This window comes from Lepisosteus oculatus, chromosome 3, assembly GCF_040954835.1.
Source record: "Lepisosteus oculatus isolate fLepOcu1 chromosome 3, fLepOcu1.hap2, whole genome shotgun sequence".
NCBI lineage: Eukaryota > Metazoa > Chordata > Actinopteri > Semionotiformes > Lepisosteidae > Lepisosteus > Lepisosteus oculatus.
In genome coordinates, this window is record NC_090698.1 from 8,433,756 (window position 1) to 8,453,167 (window position 19,412).

The following is a 19,412-nucleotide window of genomic DNA, read 5'->3' on the forward strand; positions in this document are numbered from 1 at the left end:
TGACACAGTCCAGTCAAAGGGCTCTAGACTCTTACAGTCCCTGTGGAGTCCAGTACACTGACACAGCCCAGTCACAGGGCTCTAGACTCTTGCAGTCCCTGTGGAGTCCAGTACACTGACACAGCCCAGTCACAGGGCTCTAGACTCTCACAGTCCCTGTGGAGTCCAGTACACTGACACAGCCCAGTCACAGGGCTCTAGACTTTTACAGTCTGTGTGGAGTCCAGCACACTGACACATCCCAGTCACAGGGCTCTAGACTCTCACAGTCCCTGTGGAGTCCAGCACACTGACACAGCCCAGTCACAGGGCTCTAGACTCTTACAGTCCCTGTGGAGTCCAGCACACTGACACAGCCCAGTCAAAGGGCTCTAGACTCTTACAGTCCCTGTGGAGTCCAGTACAGTGAAAGAACCCTGCATCGGATGACCTGAATAGCTCCTTCCTGTTTGCAGTCTTTGTTGTGCTTCTATTGAATACATTGTGAGCTGATTGTTTGTACTTGCGGTTTAGTCACAATAGGTTTAAGATCTTATTAGGAGATCTTTACAGTATACCTAATCTTACCCACTGTCATTCTGTGGGAGAGCTATGAGTATTCCCAGGCAGAGATGTCCAGAAATTAGCCCCCTTCCCGACACCAGGACACCACAGAGAGGGAAGACACCTAGAGCCAGAGAGCTCCGAAGGGAGCTGAGGTCACCCACTCCTTCAGACCGCCTAGGTCAGCTTAGCCATGGAAGAGGAAAAAAAAAAGATCAAAGGCAGGACAAAATTCAGCAAAATAAAAAAGGGCCTGAAATATGTTCACTGTCATTTTTCTTCTTCACATAAGCACCTCCAAAAGGCAGGACGAGAAGTAGTGGATTGTGTTTTAAAGGTTTTCCATTTCAAAACGATTTTTTTCCTTTCTTTCCGCCTTGCATCCTGGGACACTCCCGTAGACAAACTTTCTGTGCCCCGTTGTTATAGCCCAAAGCGAGTCGAAGTCGAAGACACCGGGCAGTCTGACAGGGAACTAAGTGCCTCTCGCTAGCCTCCTATCGCAGATGGGAGAGGTTACTTCCAGATACACACTGTTTCATGTTCGTGCATTGCCAGCTGATGTTTTTTAAAGCTAACATTCAATTCCTTCCTTCTTATCAGCCCCCTCCCTTATTATTCCTGATGTGATGATGGGGTGTAGTTTCAGACGACGTCTTTAATAAAAGAAGAGAATACGCGCTGGAGTGTTTTTTATGGAAATGTCGGCTGCCGGCTGACGAGTTTGGACGGTGCTATCGCCTGCCCCATCTCCCCGCACGCCTCTTTTCAAATGTGATCAGCTCAAGCTGCCGTACCTCTGTGCTTCATTAATACTAGTTAAAACGACTTAATGTTTTTGCATAATCCTACGGGTAATTGGTCCCTTAAATACATGACGACCTCAGAGGAAAATACGAATTATATTAAGGACGCGTTTTTCAGATCACAGATCGGAAGACAAGAGGACACCCCCGAATGCAGCAGAGCGAGTTCGTGTTTTCTGTCCTTGAGGTCACTGCTTGCGTTCCCAGCTCATTTCCTGACTGTGCAAAAAAACAAGTTTACGAGGTCGGAGCAGCGCTGGATTTAAACGATCGGCGGCCGGTGGGTCCCAGCTTATTCCTTTATGTAATGCATTTATTCCTCGGTTAATAGTGAGGAGAGCGGGGACACCGGTAGTCTCTTTCACACACTCCTTCCCCCCCCCCGCGCTAACGTCCCACACCTCAAAAAAAACCCACGAGTGCTTTCCAAGTCGCCACGCCCCTTCCTCAGTCATGTAAATGAGGGCTTGCAGGCCAGTTGTCAGCGGATTGGTGGAGGGACGAATACTTTATCACTATAAACCCGCATGTGAAGTAGGAAGAACTTTTTTTTCCCCCATTGAAGTGTTTTGGGATAGCAGAGAGTAGCCAGGTGTAGCAAAGCGACGGAGAGAAACGGGGGGAGAGAGAGAGAGACGGGAGAAATGGTTCAAACTTTTTTGAACAATAATGACGAGTAGAGCCGACGCCTCTTAACCCTGGTATGTTTATGTCTGAGCCGGGTCTTTCTGTTGAGTAAGCCGACTGGGTTAAAGTAATTTTCGGGCAGGTGAGCAGGACTTACCCGCGGGGCGAAAAGCGCCTGAAGTGGGGCGGCCTCACCAGCTACCTCCCCTGAACTGCGAGGTGAATGCGGTTTGACGAGATTTTGGTCTGCAGCAAACCGCTCCCTTCCTCCTTATTAAGCGCGTCCGTAATATCTCGTGCATTTCTGCTGCTGCCGCGCGTGCTTCTGAAACCACGCCATGTACAGTATGATGGAACACGAGCTGAAGTCTTCGGCGCCCCCGGTCCCGCAGCCGCCGCCGCCTCACCAGCCCGGCCCGGGCATGTCCCCAGTGAACACCGGCGTGGGGAGCAGTCACCCGGGGGCGAAAGCCGCCTGCCCTCCCGGCGCCGGAGGGGACCCCATGGATAAGGTGAAACGGCCCATGAACGCCTTCATGGTTTGGTCCCGGGGCCAGAGGCGGAAGATGGCGCAGGAGAACCCCAAAATGCACAACTCGGAGATCAGCAAGAGGCTGGGAGCCGAGTGGAAGCTGCTGACCGACGCCGAGAAGCGGCCGTTTATCGACGAGGCTAAGAGGCTGCGGGCGCTGCACATGAAGGAGTACCCCGACTACAAGTACAAGCCCCGGCGCAAGACCAAGCCGCCGCTGAAGAAAGACAACCCCTCGGGGAAATACCCGCTGTCGGCCGGCAACCTGCTGGCCGCGGCCGCCGCGCAGGGTCCCGGGGGCAGCCCGCGCGTGGACAGCTACGGCTGGGGCCCCACGGGGGGCTACGCGGGCATGCAGAGCGAGGCCCTCGGCTATCCCCAGCAGCTCCACCGCTACGACCTGTCGGCCCTGCAGTACCCCCCTACCATGGCCACTGCGCAGAGCTACATGAACGGCGCCGGCTCCTACAGGTGAGTGGTTGTAGACCGCCGCAAACTTCCTGGCTTTTCTTCCAAGTCCGGAAAATGTTCGACTGCTTTTCACCGACACCCCCCCTTTACGGGTCGAGTTGAGCGCCTGTTTCAACGCCATCGCTTTTATTCAAACTTCATATGTTTCGCTTCAAAATGATCAGTGCGGGGTCACCGGTAATCGTTTGAACGCCGTGCAGGTGAGGAATCAGAAGACGGGATAACTGAAGTCGTACTTCAGGAACGGGAGCTTTCACAAGAGCTGAAATTAGGTTGCAGCTCATCAGATTTCGGGCAAGGTGTTCTTTCATGAAAGGACTGTTTTATCTGGTGGCGGGGCGGGAGAGAAACACGCTGATGGTGCCCGTGGCATGTAAATCGAATTGGGCTTCACCTTCGCGCAGTTAAAGCGGGCTGGAGTCCGAGTGGCTGGAGGGTCCGTGTGTTCCGCGCCCGGAGCGCGTTCACAGCCCTGTCCCGGCACGCAGCGCCTCGACCCCCCCCCCCAGCTCCACTCGGCCGCTTGCAGGTAAACGCTGCTCTGATGTGACCAGTAGACACACTGTGAAGTCTTCAGCCAGGACGTTTCCAACGTTTCAAAGATGACAGAAATCGAAACGTTCGACTGCGCTTGCAGGACTAGGGCGAGTTCCTCTTAAGGCAGAAGTCCCGTTTATGTTCTGACACGGTCTTTATTTGGGATCGGGAGGTACAGCATCTAATTCCCTAAATTTACCCCTCCCTGGTGTCTACTGTAAATGAAAAGGTAAGATGGGACTCTTTGCACCGAGACAGCGAGATGACACTAGGTTAAGGTCGTGCTGTTGCACCTCTGCGATCCAAGAAGAAAATCTTTTAACGCAGTGTTGGCGTCGTGTTTAGCCGACGGCTTCAACCCGGGAAGCCGTATCGTTTTACTTCACCTACGCCATCAAGTGAAGTTATGCATTTGTGAAAGTCCGTGGCGCACCCTTAACCTGACAACACCACCTCGTCCTGTATACATGACTCCTAACTTTCATAATGCGATTTCCTTTTAAGCGAGATGAAGTCACTTCGCGAACCTGGTCGACTCTCCAGGCGCGGAAACTTTTGACGTGGAGTCTCGCAGCACCTGTGACACGGCCCACGTGTTGTAACCCCGGGTAAACTAAGCCCTGCTCCGGTGTCGTCTTTGAAGACGATCTAAAAAACGTTACTACCTGTTGCTCGGGAGATAGTTCCTTCGGAGTGAGTTTCCCCTGGATTTATAGAAAGAAGTGGCCAGAGTCCCGATCACGCGTGTTGGGCGGGTCGCCCCTTAAACCGATATCTGACCTCTTGGGGAAAATTTAGCTTTGTCAACGTAAGCAAAACTAACCGTGTGAAATTTTTGCCCTGTGAAATAAATCCCCAAACCCTGAAAAGCCCGAAGTTCACCTTCCCCGGTTGAAACGAATCAAATGATTTACTGAGCTGATCAGGAGCCACCCGCGTTCTGCATCTTAACGGGGTGATCTAAGGGCCCGAGAGCTGGTGGGCTGGGGGGGTCTTCAGGACGAGGTTGGCCGCTTGAGTATATGATTTAAAGCCAACTTATCGTGCTCGAAAACCTCTGGTCAAGGACTATTTCCGGTCGCTAAATCGTTTTAAAAATGCGATCACTTCTGGGGGTGGGAGGCACATATAGGTGTACTCAAAATATCGACACCTTTTAAACGTTGTAAAAATAAGTCCAGATGAGTTCTGCGCTTGACATTTACCTTGAAAGAAATGTTATAAAATCTTATAGTTAACATATGGATTTCTTTCATCGCTCCGGTGCAATCGGGCTATGTTAACTGCAGTGCTTAGTTAAATTCGCAGATCGCCGAACTCCTCTGACTAGGCGAGGGAGCGTTTGAGGTGAGGTGTTTGGCAACTTTTTCCCTCCCCAACAAATGTTCGGGCAACACGAAGGAAACTATTTGGTGTTGCATTTGTGTGGCGTATTTGTTTCTGATTCATGTGCATTTTCCCCAAAATGGCGTTCTGCTTTCTAAAGACGGTGGTTTCAGTAACCACTTGAGCAAGTGGAATTGGGTTTCAGGGGGACTTTTGTAAACCTCCAGGAGCGCAATTGTTGTCTGGTTGGTCCGGTGGAGTGACCAGTCCGTCCACATGACCTTAGCTACAGCAAATAGACCGGGGCATCAAAGCGACTTGTACAGTGACGTAACCTGGATCCCGGAGGTTCCGAACCTTCCGCGAGCTTTAATATTTAACAAGGGGCTGCCACTTTTAAACGCCTTTGCTTATCGGAAAGATTATAACACACCTCCCCCACCAAGCACCTACGAATTCCAGAAAGGAAAAGATCCCTTTACCCTGTGGGGGAACCCCCCTCCCCTTCTCCCATCTACATGCATTTTGCCCGCAGGTTAGGCGAGGACAGGGGACGCGCTGGGAGTGGGCCGAAACAAGAGGACGGTCAGACTGTGTCGCAGGTTTTAAACGCTGCTTTCCAAGACGGGTCTGTTAATGGGCGGTCGGGGAATGTAGCTATTTCCCCCTTCAAAGATAAGGGAATGCCTTTTGGTAGCTAGTACACAATAGAATACCCCGTTTGCTTGAGCGCAAACAGGCAGTTCTGTTTAAACGCCTCGAGTCGCAATCGACGCTTTTGTGCTCCTTTCGCAACTTTAAAGCAAACCTAGACAGGCCGGTCTGTTTGAAGGGCAGCTTACTGGACGCACGAAACTTCATTTCGGCATAATCTACCCAAAGATATCTCCGACAAACCCACGTCTTGCAAGACTTCCGTTTTATGCCATCTTGTACTTGCCGAGCCTTAACACGTACAGAAATATTTGCTCGCATGAAGTGGTATTTGAGGACCGGGGAAAACTGGAAAGGTGAACGGTTTTAGTTGATCGTTTTATCAAATGGGCAAGTTGGTACATAAAGACTACAGGTGCATTACGTGTAAATGGTTGAATTCAATGTATTATCTCAATGACTGTATTAGTGTCTGGGGGAGACGGGGACGCGTCTCCCACACTTTCCTGCTGACAAGTCTGGAGATGAAGACAAGATGAGGTTTGTCTTTCCATTCCTGGAAAGTGAGCATCGCCCGTAACGCGGCCAGGCCATGCGAAGGATTCCTCTTTCCGATGCGTCACCGAGCCGGTGGAAAAATAAGGTTGGATCTCCTTCAGTACCACTCTCGAGACACTCGCTCTGAAGTTTTTCCCCCTAGCCCTGTTTCTTTTCTCAATTCCACCGCCTGGGCAGATTGAGGATCCGATCTGTTCCAGACCCTCAAGCGGCTCTCGGCGTAAAATAGTATCTTGCGCTTAGGACAGCGTTTTCTCTAAACTTCGCTTGTCCTCGTGTCCTCGGGGGGACTGCATGTTTTAGCAAGGAAAAATGAACTATAGTCAGCTAGCGCACGGGCCTTTCTTGTAACAATGGTGAGCAGTCTGACTTCGTAATGGGGAATAGATGAGGTTATTTTTGAAAGTGATACCCAGGTGTCTTGGCGACCTCACTCTGCCATAGATCGTTTTATAATAGTGTCGAGTCTTTAAAATTTAAAGAAATGATCAAAGTGCCTAACTCCTGGTATTTATATCTGGAAAGCAACACAACCTGGTGTAGAGGGGCACTGATTTGGAAACGTAAATCTTACTGGGTTCTTCGACTCAATGCGTTGTTTCAGCTGAAGCTAACATTTTTGACTGAAACGTCATTGCGTGTTTTGACACTAAATTAACGCTCTCGTGTGTTCCATGTGATCGAGACTGACTTGAAAAACTTTCGGGAAGTACAATATTGCACTTTCTGCTGGAAGAGAATTAGTCGTTTAAAAGTTGAAGCCTCTTTTGCGGTTGGCATCCTATGGTTTTCGGTGTCCGTCACTAATACTGAAGAAAACGGGGCAGATTTAATCGTATTGAAACCTCTTATTTATTAAGAGTCGTGGGTTTTTCTTTTTTTGCTATATTTCCATTCCGTTAAATTTCTTATTTATAAAGCACGATATCATGTAGGATTCTTAGTCATTTTTGTTTATACAAAGTTTTGCAATCGTCATTCAAAGACATTGTGTGAATCTTCGAGCGCCTTAATTCTTGTTTGTGGTAGGGAAATATTTTCCGTTGTAAATTGGTATTAAAAACGTTCCAGATATCCCCAGTAGACTTTAAAAGGCCTACATGTTGCATTTTGAGCAAAAAAAAATAATTCGACTGCTGCACTAAAGTGTCCAGTAGTATTATTGCGGGACGAATACGAGTCTCTTTTACTTCGGATGAACGCGTGAGCCGAATCGGCAGTATCTGACTCGTATTCTTGTGTATTTTCTCACCGTGTGACGATAAGCTCGCCTGCAGGTGACTAGGAAAAGATGAATCGTTGTAGACGAATACTTTTCGATTAGGATTTGATTACAGGATTTTTTCAACGGGGAAAGCGATGGGAGTCGGTTAAGGGGGGTGGGGTGGGCGGTGTTTCACCGAGACAACGAATTTGTAGGGGCTGCAGAAAATATTTTTGGAGAGCATATCTCCGGGTCCAAACCCGCGAGGGTCGCGGCGGGACCGCAGTCTGTCGTACTGACTTCGCGCTGCTCGCCATGTTCAATCTTCTGTAACCCTAATTTTGTATCGAGACCCGCTCGATTTAACAAAAGCTGTCCCACCCTAATGGAGGCGTCCATTCAGTTGTGGTGTTTACCAAATACTCTAAACGCTGGCTCTGTTTACCGGACTTTTTAGAGTATAAAGCAAACAGATTAAGCCTTCTCAAACTCTGTACGTTTCTAAAATAAAAATCCGATTATAATGAACTCTGTTCTTTAGGGTGTAGCCTTTCTCCTCACTGTAACAGATGCTGATGTACAAAAAGATAATAGAAGTTGAATTTTATCAGTTTAAGAGAGCGTTTGGGAGGATAATAAAAATACGACTTACGAGTAAAAATACAAGTAATATTGATCGCTAAACCGATTTGTTTTAATTTCCGTTTATTACGTGTTAATTTTAAATCTTTTGGTTGGAGATGATTGCCATACGGGCGTCTTGGGCTGTATATCCCCACATCTCTCTTTTTTTGTTATTGACGGAAGCTTTCATTACTTTGAAAAGGTCTGCCTATATTGAAGAGTTGACCGACGGGTGATTTAATCATCGAGAAGCGCCTGGTTGTTCGCACGTCTGCGGGCGGTGAAACGAGATGGGGTTGAAACCGTCGGGTTTCTGAAATGTCATTTATCCAAAGTCAAACCGATTGGAAAAGTAGGCGAAAACCCCTTATCGTTGCAGCCGAGAGTTTGTAAGTTTACAACTACAAAGAAAAACCGAACTCGACGCCCTCGGTCACTGTGCTTTAACTTCGAGTTTTGCATTGAACTCGATGGTGGCACCTGTCACCTGGAAGAAGTTTTGCAGATCTCACTCTTGTCTCAATCGAATCCAGCGTCGTCTTGAATACCGGATAGAGCGAGCTGAACTTTTTTTTCCCCCAATACGCCTCTTCAGCTTTTCAATACAAAACGAGTTCCTCGCACAATATTTGTCACTAAATTGTCATGTCGGAGCCGAGGAGTCGTTTTCTCTTTGAACAGTTGGAGTTAACAATCGGTTCTGGATTGTGGCGGGGGTGGGTGGGAGGGGCGGTGGTGACTCATTGTTCTCGGCTTGATAAGAGCGCTTTCGTGGGCTCTCGGTTTTCAAACAGATTAGCCCGATCTCCTTAAGGAGCTGACCCACAATGCGTTGTATAGATCTGTTCGTCTTAAGCAGACGAGTAAATACTGCACAAGGCGCGGAGAGCCCCGTCCTGGAAGGGGGTGTTGGCGCTCTATAAACCCGATTTCGTTCCCCTGCCTGATCTCTCAACTCGAGCCCTCAGTTACAGCACGTCTGCTTCCCCGATGAGTTGGGAAACGCATGAACCACCATCCTGTGTCTCACCTCCCCCCTGTCCCTTCTGCACGGTTGTGGGCTCCGAACAGTCCGCTGTCCTTCTAACTAAACCCAGGTCTCCGCGCGCGGGCGTCCCGCGCTTTCCGGTCTGTTGGTTAGACCGGAGTTCCCAGTCATGCTCCTGCAGAGCACCGCACCTGCTCTTCATTCCAGCTGGGTTTCATTACCTCACTGAAGCCTTAATCGAGCTCACAGAGTGGCGTGTTAACTGGTGATACTCGAAAGCTCGGAGTTATATTTTAGGTACGTAGTAAAGTCCCATTTCATGGTCACTTCTCACGTTTAAGAGCTGAAAACGGCCCCAGGTCCGAGTTCAGTTTAAAATATTTATAACACTTGTGAGGAAACCTTAAGTTTTAAGAGATTGATTCCTCTGGTTGAAATGTGGTCTTGGTTGTCTCCTAAATGTGGGTGTTCTTTAGCTCATGGGTCTGTGAAAAGATACTCCCCATATTGGAGGCCACTGTTCACATCTGGACTTCCTGCCCTTCCTCCTCTTTGAATACTTTTTTTTTTAGCTGCCTGATGGGATGTAAAGGGCTGAAGGACAGATGGGTATCTCTGGTCCTGGAAAGCTACATGTTTCTTGGAGTGTTCTTCACCCTAATTTACTTAAGTTCTGCATTTAGTTGAGATGTCATTTTCTTTTTAGACTTCTAGATCTGACAGGTACACCAAGTCATAAATCAGTCCTCCAGGAATGGCATTTCCTATTTCCGGTTTAAAGGGAGTTTTTGAATTGGAAGAAGGCTTTGTGGGGCAGAGAGCTGTTCCTCGAGCTCAGGGATACCCCTGCTTATTCTTCCAGGAGGTCTTGGACATCAAGAGTTGCTGCCTCCTTTATTAATGCTGATGGCTTCAGTCATTTTATTCTGCGTCATGAGTTCCAATAAGCAACTTAGTGGAATGGTCTTCACAGTCACAAGGTCCTGCAGCTGTTTTTACTCCACCTGAGCTCTTAACAGTCTCAACTGAATCATTGCATCCTTCCAAATCTTTAGGCGTTTTATCTGACATTTTAACCAATATTTTAGTTCTCCAGGAAGAGATTACCATCTTGCCCACCCTGAACTACTCCATCATAAACCATTTCAGGAAAGACTTTGTGAAGTGTCATTACAAGAACTTACACAAGCCTAGTCTTATTTTTTCTGCTTTTTTATTTTATGTAGTCTTTTACAGTGCCTTAAACGGCAAAGCATGGGGTTTTGCTTGACTTGATTTGATTGCATACAACATCCCCATCTTTATAATCCTTGGGCAAGTGATGATTCAGTGAAGTGAGGATCTGAGGGTGTTTTTCCATTCGATGGAGCAAGATCCTGGCACACGGGTTTGGGTATGAGATTTGCAATGGGCGTGGTGGCTGTAGGGTTGTGATTTATTACTTAATCTATGTGGAAAAGAGTTCAAAAGGGCTCGTCTCACTCTTGGATTTAAGGTTTCTCTTTGTGGTTGTAAGTTATAAGGCTTGTGGGGGAAGTATCAGTTGGTGGCTCAAAGATTCCATGCGTTGTGGCTAAGCCCTTAATTGGCTCAATTGAAGAATTGAGCACTCAGTTGGCATGAAAAGGAAGTCTCACAGTTCACCAGGGCTCCTGTTATACACCAGCTGTGTGTGTCCTTTACACCTGCAGCTTCCCAGGTTCAGCTTGCACATTGGCATGCAAGTTGACAGTTTCTCTGCCCCTTTTGTGTGAAGCAGGAGGTCTTCAACCCTGGTCCTGGGGAACACCAGTCCATTGAGGGTTTTTTTTTTTAATTGAGGACTCTGGCTGTTGAGGGCTGAAGTTTCCATTTCTCATTGCACAAGATCTCTAAATTTCACCAATCGCCCATTTAACTGATCAGGTAAAATGTCTTCCTTCTCTGCAGGAGCAGTGTTGTGTAGGACTCGGAGGTAAAATTCCCTAATGAAGTGCTTAATGCACTGTAAAACTCCGAGTGGGGGGAAATGCCTGTCCTATTGTCTGCCTGAGTGTCAGTTACTGGATGTAGTGATTTTTTTTTCCATCCAGCAAAAATCCATGGGGAATGAGCAGACCTGGGTTAAGTCCCACTGCTTAAGGTTTTATATGAGCATGGCTCTGCGGTAGAACTTGAACAAACGGCAGGATAGGAACTCTTCCAGTTCTGTGCGGAATGGAGGACATAGAAGCAGGATGCAGCTCGTTCCACTCGGCTGGTCTTTGGAATCGTCCGACAAGAGGAATATTTTGCCGTCGTTGTGGCTGTAGGATCAGGGTTCTGAGTTGAAGCCAGTGCTGCCGCCCGCAGAGAGTGGCTCTGATGGCCTGTGTGGCGTTAAGGGCTTGACAGACCTGGGCAGGAGAAGCCTCAGCCTGACATCTTTGTGCTTCCTGTGCAAACCGATACCCTCCAGGAACTTTCCCTACCTTCAGTGCTTATATAGTGAGGGCTTGCCTTTATAGACCGTTCTCAAGTGGCTTGGAGAAACTGTGATAACCTGCTTCCACACAGCACATCGCAGTCCCCATTTCTACAGTGGGGTTGAACTGCAGCAGTCTGGGAAATGCACCTTGTTCAAAAGTCCAGCAGTCCAGCCATGCGGAGACGGGAGCCCTGACCACTGCCCTGACACCACCGGTGTGTGGTAAGGTGCTGTCCCAGTGTGAGCTGGGGTAGTACTCAACCCCCGCCCCCCTCCGATTCAAAGGACTTGCATGAAAGCGGCGCCCCTCTGCAAGGGTCGGCTTAGTTTTTCGATTGGATCCCCATGGCAACCGCAACCCTGGCAACCTCCACTGGCCCCATTCACGGCAGCGGCAGATCTGCGCCTCTGTGCTGCCCCCGCAGGCACAACACTGGCCCCATTCAGGCAACAAGACTGCTTTGTCCCAGCTCCATTCATAAAGGCCTCTGCCACTTACCTTCTCCGGCTTCCCCCCCCCCCCCCGCCACCATCTCCCTGGCCCCTCCACGTTTCCTGCTGGAACGGTTCTGAACATCCTGAGACTTCTGAATGTCCTCCAGAGTCCTAGGCACCTGTTTCTCTTGAGTGTGGGTTGGGGGTGGGTCAGTATCCCTGAGTTGGTGTCCGGCTTAATAGGCAAGGAGGTGAGGGGGTTGTTAGGGCCGCAGACAAAGCCTTTGCAGAGCGCTCCCTGTGGAGAGGCCAGCTGAGACTCGCTCCTTGCTACGAGTGTCACACCTGGAGTAAGCAAGGGTTTCGTTGTGAAGTGATAGTCCCCTGTACCCAAGGCCATAGAACAGCGGGGCAGTAGCCTTCGGAAGAATTTCTCGGCTTGTGGGCTGGAGTTATGCCCTGCCATTGAAACGTACGTCTCGGAAATGTCCCCTCCCAGCGATGTTGCCAACAGTCTTTGGTTCCTGTTGTCTTGGTCCCCAGCCCATCAAATGGAAACTGTATTGAGGCACAGCGCCTGAAAGAGGTGGTATGGTTCGTGGTCAGTGCTTTTAAAGGTTTTTTTTTGGCTTCTCTCAGGTGCCACGTCAGCAGTTTTAACTTTCTGGACTACTTTAACCTTACCATCTTTTTAGCTTTTGGATTTAGGGCTTTGCTTGCTGGTTTTCACTGAGAGGGTGCACATCCCCATCTCGAAGGTGGAATGGAAATGGTCAAATGTGGATGGTTGGTCAAATGTCCAGAATTGTTTCAGTTCTGAATCGGTGATGCCTACACTCTTCTCCATTCCGGCTGTTTTCTGCTGGGAGCCATCCTCACCCCAGTACAGGAGAGGGGTGAAAATGTCCTCCAAAAAAAGGGGAACTTGCCTTGCGACACCGGACCATTTGTGTTTGTTGAGGTCCGACTCCTCTCCATTATTAACCATCTTAATTGTTTTTCCTCCCCCCTCCTGTCTCTCTGCAGCCCCATGTCCTACGGAGGCAGCCCCCAGCAGCCCAGCTCCGTCATGTCCATGGTGAAGCCAGAGCCGGTGTCGCACTCGCCCACAGGGGCCCCCAGCCACCACCGAGGGGCCCTGCAGGGGGATCTCCGAGACATGATCAGCATGTACATCCCGAGCAGCGATACAACCGACCCTGCGGCCCAGAGGGGATATACCAGTGTCCAACAGCATTATCTCAGTGGGACCGTCCCGCTGACCCATATCTGATGCTCCCACTCATGTCCCTGGACTTCCCCCCTCATGAAGGAGCTGTGTAAATAGCCACCCTGTTTTCTTTGCAGCCGGAATTAAATGTGTATGTTAACTTGTTTTAGAACTGCAACAGGCAGCTCCCACTAACCCACGGACCACTGTTCTGATTTTGACGGGTACAGGGCTGGAGTCTGGGTCCTGGTGACCCCAGTGTCGGCTGGTATTGGTTCCAGCTGAGCTCCCCATTACTTAATTGCAGCCTGAATTAAGCACCGTTGCTTAGTTGCTTTTTAAAATGGATCTCCTAAAACCTTGCATATTGTAAGTTATTTCTGAAATTTGACTGGCCTAAAGTCCAATTGAGCAGTGTTTTTACTTTGATTTTTTTTTAATTGAAAGCTCAGTTGGAACAGCTGGGGTCTAGAGAATCGGGAGGTTTTGCGAGGTCAGAGCCTTTAAGCTGAAATGGGTCGGAAAGTCTTCTGAGAGCTTGGAAATGGAATACAAAAATCGACGCTTTCAGTAGAAACTGCCAATAGGACCGAACTGAGCCATGTGGAGAGCCATTGCTCTGGGGTCTCGGGATTCTTTTACAGTCATGTCTTTTAATAGGCAAAGAGATGTTCAGGCAGCTCTCAAAAGAATGTTTTGATCCCTTACCAAGCATGAGCAAAATTAAGCTTCCTCACTCCCTTGGGAAGAAATAACATGCAAAACCACTCCTGTTATCCATAAGGGTGTAACGGATTGCAAATTCTGTTGGCGGTCAGTCGGCTAACGGTGATCTCTGCCAGATGGCAGGCCGATCGCTGCGGTTTTTGTGAGCAGTCTTGGTGTGGAAGAGCAGTTCCATTGCATATGATCCGGGATTGAGGGAAGCCCCTAACGGGCAACCTCCATGGGAATCCCATTGAATCTGGCCAAGGCTGGAGTGTGGCAGCTGCCAGGAGTTGTGTAATTCTGACTCCTCATTGTGAAACCGTCCATTTTACTTTTTTGAACAAGAGCAGATCGTGTTCTTCTTACTCTTCAGGCAGTACCTCCTGAGGAAGACTGGCAGTGAAAACCAGGAACGTGGGTTCAGGAGTATTCCTGTGGAGTGGTTCTTTCCATTCCTTGTTTCACAGATTCTTCAAAAATCCCCCTTTGAATCAAAACATTCAACACCCAACCCCCAGTATTGCCAAGCCCAAACCTGGTACTGAGGTGGCTTTTGATTGGATGGAGGGCTTGTCCTTCTGCCCAGTCGGAGTACGCCTTCATGTAAATTTAGGGTTGGTGTTGGGTCTGATCATTCCCGAGTTCTCTGTGCCTCTTCTCCACATCCAGTTACCATTTGCATTGCCTGGGCTCTTACAGCAGACTTCAGTATTTACCCAGTGCCATTAACAATGTCTTGAGGAGCATGGGTGTGATTTGTGGGCCCTGTGGGAAAGGTGCCATAGTTTACTCCCTGTTCCACCCCCCCCCTCCCTTCCCTTATCATGTGATGCTGTACAATAGAGGCATCGGTTTGGATATAGCCCTTCCAGGTGTTAACAGGTGCAATCGTGGACCCTACCCCCTCCTTGATCAAATCCGATTCGTTAGTCTGACAGCTAACGCCGGTGTCCCGTTCCTTAAAACTTTTTAAAGGAAAGGGAACATCTAAAATAGGACCAATTCTAAGGGTTGCTACTTTTATTTTAAAAGGTCAGGCTCCTACCTTAATGAGCTTCAATGAGTCTGAGAGGAGAAACTGACCCCGGAGTGTATTGAGGTGGCGATCTCTTTGCTCCTGTGAAGCATTCTGTTGGGATAATGGGAAGCGGCCATCGGGTACTGGGTGGCTCAATTGAGATTCCGGCTTATCCCGGGGGTTTATTGGCTGTTCGGTGATTTGGGAATGAGCGAGCTTGCCATTGGACCTGGGGGCGGACAAGGAGAAGTGCTGGTTCCTTTCCAAGATATGAAGCCCCCCCCCTTCCTCTCCTTGCCCGCAGTCCATTTAAATGGGGAGTAACACAAGAGCCAGTTGGTCCTGTGGGGATCCCATTTGCTCCTTGGTGATGTGTTCCTTGAGCAGAGGTATCCAGTTCTGGTCTTGTTGGGGGTGGGGGTTAGTTCTGCTGGTTTTCCAGTTCATTTTAAAGTGCCAGCCCCTGACAATCTGGAGTGAAAACTGTCAACCGGCCCAATTTGGCCAATAAGATGATCCAAGCTGGACTGAAAAGGTTTTGAGATACTGGACCTCAAGGGCTGGGCTGGGCCCTCCTCCGAGTTTGAGTTTAATCCTGGTTGCTCAAATTCAATGTCCATTGTCTGGAGAGCGAGAGATTGCTGCTTCTTCTAGGGTTTGGACTTTGCTATGACTACTGGTTGAGTGTCTGCATCAGACTGGGTTTTAATATCCCTTTAACTGTCACTGGGCACCTGCTGGTTGGTCTTGAAGACTTTTCAGATAAACATTGACTCCCCATTGCTGAAGGATGCGGGCCTCCATTTCTCTCGCGCAAGGAGCAGTTCTCCATCTCGGTTGACTATATCACAATCCTTTCATCTTCAGAACAAATCCCTTTGTGTTCTCAAGCCAGTAGGGTTTTTGTCAACAGAAGCTTGCACCACTGTTTTTAATAGGAATTTCTGTACATTGTTTTAGAATTTGGATCCAGAACAGTTAAACAAATGGGGTTGATACTGTAATTTATATTAAACACAAATGTTTACATTGCAATTCGATTGTGTAACTGTACATGCTTTTTGAAACTTTTTTAAAAGTGTATTTTATTTTATAGCTGTTAATACTGTGCATTGTAAATAGTCTGTAAGAGTGCCGACTGGAGCTGTGAAGTGTACAGATTTTCTTTCTTTAAATCCCTTATACTAAGGGTGTTTAAGTGGAAATGAGGATCAGATCAAACGAACAAAAAAAAAAGTAAATGCTTTAAAATTTGTAAACCTGTCTTGTGTGATTTATTGAAATGTTTGGGAGTCTTGAAGGTTGTACTGGTTTCTCGGACACAGCAGCTATGGGAGAGATTGGAGCTTCTGTGAAGTTGTTCTAATCCAGACCATTTGCAACACTACTAAAAGTCGATCTGGAATGGTCTTTGATTTCCCATCGGATATACGAGTGAGGAACACGGTGTCGGACCTTTGTTACCACAAAGGGCAGCTGCAATCTAAACATTAAAAGGTGAATTTATTAATAAGCGAGAACCCCCAACATACCCTTTTCTTAAAAGAGCCTCCCTGTTTCAAAATCGCTGTTTACGCCTTTGCTCTAGACTTGTAAAATGCGGGTGTAAACAGCTTCTCAAACAGAAAATCCGTCTTTACACAGCCTATAGCTTTTCGTCTTGGAAAAGTACATTGCAGCTCGAACTGAGGGGGGTCTTATCGCTCGGATATTAGCGCGACCTAGTGTTTGGACAGGGCCAAAGGCAGCGTGCAGCAGCTTGAGCTGAAAGTTACTTTGGCAGACGTCTACCTACTTTGAACCACACCAGTAGCCCTGTATGACTACTGTTTTCTCGTTGTGCCACGTTGGTCAATGGACTGTGTGTGCAAGTGAAATTTCAGAACCGGAAACGAGGAAGGTAGGAGGCGGCGTAGTTACGTAGGTCGTTTCAACGGGTCTGTAGAAGCGAAGGTTACGCTCCTACAGGCATCATAAACATTTTAATTTTTAAGATTTCTCCTAACGTGAAGCTATAAAATTACTGTTGATGACTGTGCTCAGAATGACAAACAGCTGCTTAACAGTTTTGTGGGGTCAAGTACTTGTTTTCGCCCCGTGTGACGAGACACAGCACCATCGCTAAGTCACCGGTGGTTTTAATTCGGGAATTACAATTTAAATCGTAAGACGTCTCCGAGGTCTTTCAGAGACCCGATTTCCCAACTCCATGCGGGCTTCTTAACATTAGACGTTTTGCTGGAACCGACGTTTTTCGTACTCGGCCAAACTCGAAACTGGGTCAATTTAGTAATTAACCTGCATTTTTACTGATGTGTGTACGATTTTGTAAAGGTTACTCCAACGGGTTTTGTTACTTAAACTCCCCGTAGCCTATTTAGAAATACTATATCCAGCAAGAGAAAAGGTGAAATCTCAGGTGTCACAGAAACCAGGAGACACTATAACCAGGCCCTTAGGTGAAAAACTACGAGAAAAACCTATATGCGACTTTTGGCTTGTTTGCCTTACATTTCAAAGCGCATCAGGGCCGGGGACATCACAAAACCCGTAAATAACAGAGCCGTAGTAGACCCGTTATAGACTTGGTTGTTGTTTAAGTTTACCTTTCAAGTAATAATGCGGTGACATCCTGCTCAAATTCTGTCAGGTTCAGAAAGTCCGCTTAACCGAAAATACACAGTTGATAGGGGCTTTGAAGGACGTCCTTTTGACTCGCATTAGACTGTGTAATAAGGTTAATTATATATTTTCAGTGGTATGATAATTGGCGTCCTGCTGTATTTTTTACTTTATTTCCGGCTGGAGAAGGAGAAGGTTCCTCTTTCTTTAACAGCCCGTATGCAAAGTCCAAATATTTCAACACTTTTACATGACTTGAATACTAGTAAGGGAATACTAGTTAGTTGTTAAACTAACTTATTAATGCGGCCGTGATGTAACTCTTGTAAATATTTGAAAAACACTATCTACGATTTCTGTAGAAGTAGTCATTGTCAGGCACAGAGTATAACTACTTATAGGATTTAGTTTTAAACTGCATATTGCATATAGTACGTAGTTCCATACACGATAATAGTATGTAGTCATTACTCCTGATAGACTGCATCAGTATTGATGTTTTGGATTAAATACGGGTCTGTGAAAATGGCTTTGTTGAATGCGCATATGCCTGCAACTATTAGACTTAGAAGGAAACAAATGGGCACATTTGAGCAAAAACTGCAGGACGATTTGAAACGCCGAGGGAAAAGGGGGTCAGATTCTAAGACTCTTCCTCAGCGCTGAAGGACGCAGTGATTGTAAACGCACGCTGAACGCGGGGGTTGTTCTTTTAAAACGCGGAATGATCTCAGCCAGTTGGTGCGTCTGTGAGTCTTTTCGGCCGCCGGGGCAGTGAAGTTTGGATCTCGTTTTGTGAAACAAAAGTTTAAAAAAGAGTTGAGGTGGAGGGAAGGGAGGGTGTAGATGACTTCGCTCTCGCCCTTTTTTAAATTCACTTTTTTTTGTGGTGGTTGTCTTTTTTCTCTCGGGGAGAGAAAGCGGGGCGGCTGGTCGGTTTTAATTGGCCGTTGCGGAGCCCCATTGTCCGCGCGCTATAGATCTCGCAGGTGCGGGCAGTAAAGCCTGCCCGCGCGCAACGCCTCCCTCAGAGCCCTTTGTCCGCCGCCCCTGGCTCCCCCGCCGGGCGGAAAATTAGCCCTTCATTCGGGCGGCGGTAGCCCCCTTCCCCGACCGGGCTTAACCCTTTCACCGCTCTGCCATTCTCATGGAAATGCGGGGCTACGAGCGGCTAATCGGGGGGATGAGGGATGAGGAGGAGAAGGGGGAACTTTCCCCTTCCCCCGTCCGCTTTTTCGCCTTCTTCCTGCCCTCCTGTGAACCGCAAAGATTCACATTTTTTTTCGGGTTCCCCCCCTCCTCCTTCACGAGCCCCTTATCCCTTTAAACCTGCGGGTTCCCAGTCCTGGTCTTAAGGAGACCCCTTTGTCTCCTGGTTTCTGTGGTTTCTGTTCAAGCCGAGTTCTTACGTTTTGCGGCTTATCGATGGCACTTTCTTTTTCTCCCTGTTGAGGTTGACATTTTTCGATTTGCCTTCTCTGCTCCGTGAGAAACGGATGTTGTAGTTGGTATCACAACCCCGATACCTCGGTAAGGGGGTTTCCTAACTTCCCGTACGTTTTTTAGCTAAAATTCCTGCCGGATGGGGAAGAGGCGACGCTCCGTGTGGGCCTGGGAGCGTCACAACATCGCTGTTTCCACCTGGCATGGCATCTCTATATATCTGTCTGGCATGCTCCGGTCGCCGTTCAGAGCTGTTCAGACAGGAAAAAGGATCCAACTTTTCATCAACAGGTCGAAGAGAAACGTCTCTGAAATCTAGATGGTAAATGATTCGTTTGAGATGGGACATTCTTTGAAACGAGGGGCTACAGCTTACGATTTGGGGGGCTTTTAAATGTCACATAAGCAAGCAGGGTCAATTGGTAGCTTCGCACGTAACAAAACCAGCAGACAGAGCGGAGACAGGCTTGGGGAAACTGCTTTCTTAGACAATAACCGCAGCTCCCGAAACTACGTGGCGGAGGAGGCGAGAAAAAAATAAGCACATCGTAAGCCCATCCTAGTCTTCATTTGGAGATAAGAATATTTGCCTTTATACAGCGCCTGTCAACCCGAAGGGTCTCACAGCGCTTCATGAAGGATAGGATCCACATCCTCCAC

At 48.1% G+C, this 19,412-nt stretch overlaps 1 protein-coding gene across 1 annotated transcript; it reads left to right on the plus strand.

Moving 5' to 3' along the window:
- Positions 1 to 1,810: 1,810 nt before the first annotated feature.
- Positions 1,811 to 15,946, plus strand: LOC102694274 (SRY-box transcription factor 15). The gene is made up of 2 exons (XM_006627561.3): positions 1,811 to 2,979; positions 12,778 to 15,946. The coding sequence occupies exons 1-2, from the start codon at positions 2,315 to 2,317 to the stop codon at positions 13,022 to 13,024; spliced, it is 912 nt and encodes a 303-aa protein (XP_006627624.1). The 5' UTR covers positions 1,811 to 2,314; the 3' UTR covers positions 13,025 to 15,946.
- Positions 15,947 to 19,412: the final 3,466 nt, after the last annotated feature.